This window comes from Crocodylus porosus, unplaced genomic scaffold (assembly GCF_001723895.1).
Source record: "Crocodylus porosus isolate Cpor-Errol unplaced genomic scaffold, CroPor_comp1, whole genome shotgun sequence".
In the NCBI taxonomy this organism is placed as follows: Eukaryota; Metazoa; Chordata; order Crocodylia; family Crocodylidae; genus Crocodylus; species Crocodylus porosus.
Window position 1 is genome coordinate 77,094,470 of NW_017728949.1, and position 4,439 is coordinate 77,098,908.

Below are 4,439 nucleotides of genomic sequence, written 5' to 3' on the forward strand. Positions count from 1 at the left end.
CCCAGCTGACTTCCTGCCCTTTGGGCAGGGGGCTGGACTCGATCTCCCGAGGTCCCTTCCAGCCCTAATGTCTATGAAATCTATGAAACTGGTTTTCTGGAGCATGGAATAAAAAACTGTCCATTGTGATAAGAATTGAGGTTTGGAAACTGGAAGTGAGGTTTGGATTGACTTGGTAAAGAGCCTGGGAACTGGAGCTGGAGATTAGGACTAGGGCCAGAGAAGCAGAAGCCAAACTGGTCAGAAAAGCCCACTAGGACATAGTCATCTTCAGGAAATGAATCCCAAGAGTTGGATATTGCCATCTCTCTGCTATCAAGAATTAGATATGAAACCTACTGACAGTATGCATCTCATCTCTCATTTGTGCTGGTCCACAGCAATAATAAACTGTAATCCTTTATTCATTCATCTGTGAGCACTTGCAGCAGTAGTAAATCATTGAAATGCTGTGACATTGAAATTAGTACTTTACATAATCATCCCCTGACCTCGCAATGCCACAGTAGTACTCAACACATGCTAAACTGTTCAAACGTGCATTTGCTCACATTTTAACTGCACTTGGTTTTATGTTGAACATGTGACACGACCCTATTGGAACATTATGAGCTTGCTGATGGCGCCACAGGCCAGAATGTCTGTCTGTTTTTTTCGCTTTGCTTTTTTAAGAAATCTAGAAAGGGATGCACAAGCACACTCTCGCACATGCTCGTTCTCTCTCTCTCTCTCTTATACCTATGTGCCCCATTATAAGAGATTATTAATAAATAAAAAAATTATAAGTAATAAATTCCAAACAGGAGAAATGCCTAAATTTATTTGAACCCCTTGAGTGTATGTGTGATGATACTGTCTAATTACATGATTACATTCTGCATTTTTTTCTTTGGCCATTTCCTCACTCTTGCCTCCTCCATTATGCAGGAGGGACAGTGCTGGCTTAAGAAGCAGCTGTTTAATTTGTTTTTTTCTTTTCATTGTTCACAAATAGCTGCAGGTCTTATTTACTGCTGACAGTTCAAACCCTACTCTGAAGACAGAATAATTTCTTTCTTCGTTGTTTTTTCTGCAGTGATCTTCATCACAGGAACTGTGTGCTCCAGCAGTGTTAATGAATTAATTTTCCAAACACTCTTGAGCAGAAGAGAAGGAATTATTATACTTATTTTACATATGGAAACAAGGACATAGAGAGATTGTGTTGAAAAAGAGCCCCTAGTGTGAGTGGCCAAGTTGAGATGCCAATACCTGGCTTTTCAGAGTACTCAATCGTATACAGTATCGTATACATTCAAAACATAGCTCCTCTTATTTCAGTAGCAGATGTGGGTGCACAGTTGTGAACTGTCATGGGGTAGAATCCAGTTCCCCGTGACAGTTCACAACTTAACTACTAGGGTCTGTCTTGTAGCCACCCCTATTTAATTTCATTATCTTCCAGCTTCTGTGACAAATGAGGCAGGGATCTTGCACCCATCAGCTTCCTTCAGTAGGCTCTGAGTCGTCCCCAGAGCAGATCCATCAGGGGCACAGAACAAAGCAAGAGAAATGGCATGTAGTGATGCAGGTGGACTGTGATGCTGTGCATACACAAATGGGGGTTTCATTACCCTTTAACTCTGGCATTGCACAGCTTTGAGAACTTGAAGTTGCAACTTTAATGAATAGGGGTACACTGATAAAGCTTTTCTTGACTGATACCGATAGCTAATTATTAACCGGCCATATTGGCTGATACTGATCTACTAACTGATTTACAGGAATTCAGCCCTGCAGGTTGAAGAGCAGCATCCTGCTGGTAAGTTAGTGAGGGTGGGGAAGCGATTTGGGGGGTGCAGATTGAGGCCCCCACGGTGAGGGGGGGAGGGGTTGGGGCAAGTGCTGCCCAGCCAGGGCAGTGAATGCAGGGCCAGGGCCAGGGCCAGGAGTGGGACGGAGCCAAGGGTGGCTTGTCTAGGCAGTGTGAGGGGTGTGTGAAAAGGAGGGGTGGCTCCCCATTGCTGTGCCACCCCCAGGGGAGGCATGGGGGAGCATGTGCCCCCCTAGATTTGTGTGCAGGGTGAGGGCAGACTGCCTGCTGTGGACTTGGGGCCAGGGGATGCCCCAGCCTAGGAGGAGCTGGGCCAGGGCTGTGCTTAGAGCAGACAGGGGCAAGGCAGGTGGTGGCACAGGGAGAGGTGGCTATGGGGAATTTTGGGGTGGCCATAGCTCCCCAAACTGCCCCCCAGTGCTGCCCCTGCTTGGGCCACTCTGCTCTGCTCTCTTTCCTTTGGGAGCCCCCTTATGGAATGGGTAGCTCAGGGCTCCTGAGGGAAAGGTCCCCACCATGCCCCTTCCCTCCACAGACTTACCAGCAGGACGCTGCTCTCCAAGTTGCTGGGTTGCATTCCTGGCTGTGTGCATACTGCAGCTGCGCACATGTACATGGTACTTATTGGCTACACTAGCCAAAAATGCTCATGGCTGATAATGTTAATTTCCTTTTATTGGTGTCAATCCTGTATGTGACTGATATATCGGTGCACCTCTATTGATGAGGATATTTCAGGAAGTAATGGCAATTTTGAAGTAAAACCCATTTTCTGCTTTATTGGACAAACTACATAGCAGCAGGGAACACTGATTGTAACATTGTCAAACGTACCCATCGTTTATGACTATGTAGTGCAGCAATGTGGTCATTGCACACATGATTTTATTTTGAAATTAATTTCTGAAACACTCTTGTAATTTCTTAACATAATTTTTGTAGTGTTTGTGATGCAAATGATTTATGACTCCATGTATATGACTCATATCATAATTATGAGTTGTTATGAGCACTCTGTGGTCCATTTGATGAAGCTTATGGTATTTACATATCCTATTTACATTTACTATTTATGTCAGGGCCATCCACTTTCTTAATGGCTGGGAGCTGTATTAGTAGTGACTGTGCTGTGGAGTGTTGCGCCAGTGGAAGCCATAGCACCCACACCTCTGCATGTGCAAACCTGCTTGGCACTGTGTTAGTGGGTGCTTCTTTTCCTCACGCTGCTGCACTGTTTAGGTGGGCGGGCAGGTCACCTCTCCAACTGCAGGGCCCTCTGCTGCATCATAGCACAGGCTCACTCAGAACTACAGGTTGTGCTGAGCGCCGTTGCCCTGTCCTTCTCTACCTCCTTTAGGCAGAGGGGGCAGGAAGTGAAAGCCAGAGAAGGGAGGGGGACTCAGGAGATCTTAGCTTCAGCAGCAGCCAGAGCAATGAGCAGTGATGGGCCAAGATGGACAGCAGACTACAGTCCCAGCAGCCAGGGGGGAGCCTTGGGGTGCAGATTAACTCCTTACGGGTCACATATGGCCCACAGGCCACCAGTTGGACAGTCCTGATAGCTTTGTTGCACACATGACAGAAATAAATGAAAAGTATGGAAAGTGTCAATATACAATACTTTACATGTTCTAAAAGCTAGTGCACACAACACTGTTCAAAATATGCCTAAAAAACTAAGAGGGATGGGAGGAATCTCATAATGAAAGATGGATGGTAGTCTAAAGAAGGTGTTGGGAGAAAATTGTGTTGGAGAATCCCGCTCACCTTAAGGGTTGGGTCACTTAATTTTTATCAGATCCAGCAAATTGTAAAAGGGGAAGCATTGTGCACTAGGGGGGAGACATTTTTAAATAAATATGGATTTTAGTTGTTCTAGATAACCCTAGACTAGGAGAAGGCAAAATATGACTTTTGGGCCGTATCTGGCTCATGGAATGACTTTTTCCGGCTTGCAGTGGATTTCTCAGTCCTGCCTGGCCCAGGTGCCATCTGGGCAGTGGTACATCGTACCACCCCCAGGCACGCAGTGGGGCTGGGGCAGTTCAGCAGCTGAACTGTGTTTCTGGCAGCCCAGGTGGCAGTTCCTTCTGGCTGCCACCACCACTAGCCCCAGCCCCATGGTACTGGTGGGGACTTGCATGCACAGCTGTGCCTGCAGTCCACGCCATGCCTGCTCTGGACTCACCCTGGCCAGAGTGGACCAGCCAGAATGCATGTGCATAGTCCCAATCCTGGCCTACCCTGTGCCTGTTCCAGACTGCCCACCTATGCTGAGCAACTGTTATTGTAGCTTGGCACATTTATCTTTAATTGTACCTGCTTGAGTGGGGAATTACAGTATTGTTTGAACTTTTCTTTTATATGAGACTTATTGAAGCTTAAGTTTTTGTATAGCCTTATTATTATTTGAACTTTTCATTTTGCTTGTGTCTGCATTATCAGTTAGCCTTGAGCTTGCTTTCACAGGCAGCTTATGTTCCAGCATTATTAACATGTTCGTGTCAACTGTAGGGCTTTGTTACCAGCTCAAATTCATAGTTTCATAGTTGCTAGGGTCGGAAGGGACCTGAGTAGATCATCTAGTCCGACCCCCCCGCCATGGCAGGAAATAATACTGGTCAAA

General features: G+C 46.2%; 1 protein-coding gene across 1 annotated transcript in view; it reads left to right on the forward strand.

The window, feature by feature from the left end:
* The window catches only part of KIF5C (kinesin family member 5C), a 156,435-nt gene that overhangs the window by 30,267 nt on the left and 121,729 nt on the right, over nucleotides 1-4,439 (forward strand). The window contains exons 2-3 of the mRNA XM_019553610.1: nucleotides 2,756-2,853; nucleotides 3,053-3,064. Coding sequence (XP_019409155.1) covers nucleotides 2,756-2,853; nucleotides 3,053-3,064 — 110 coding nt within the window. The remainder of the gene's footprint in view (nucleotides 1-2,755; nucleotides 2,854-3,052; nucleotides 3,065-4,439) is intronic.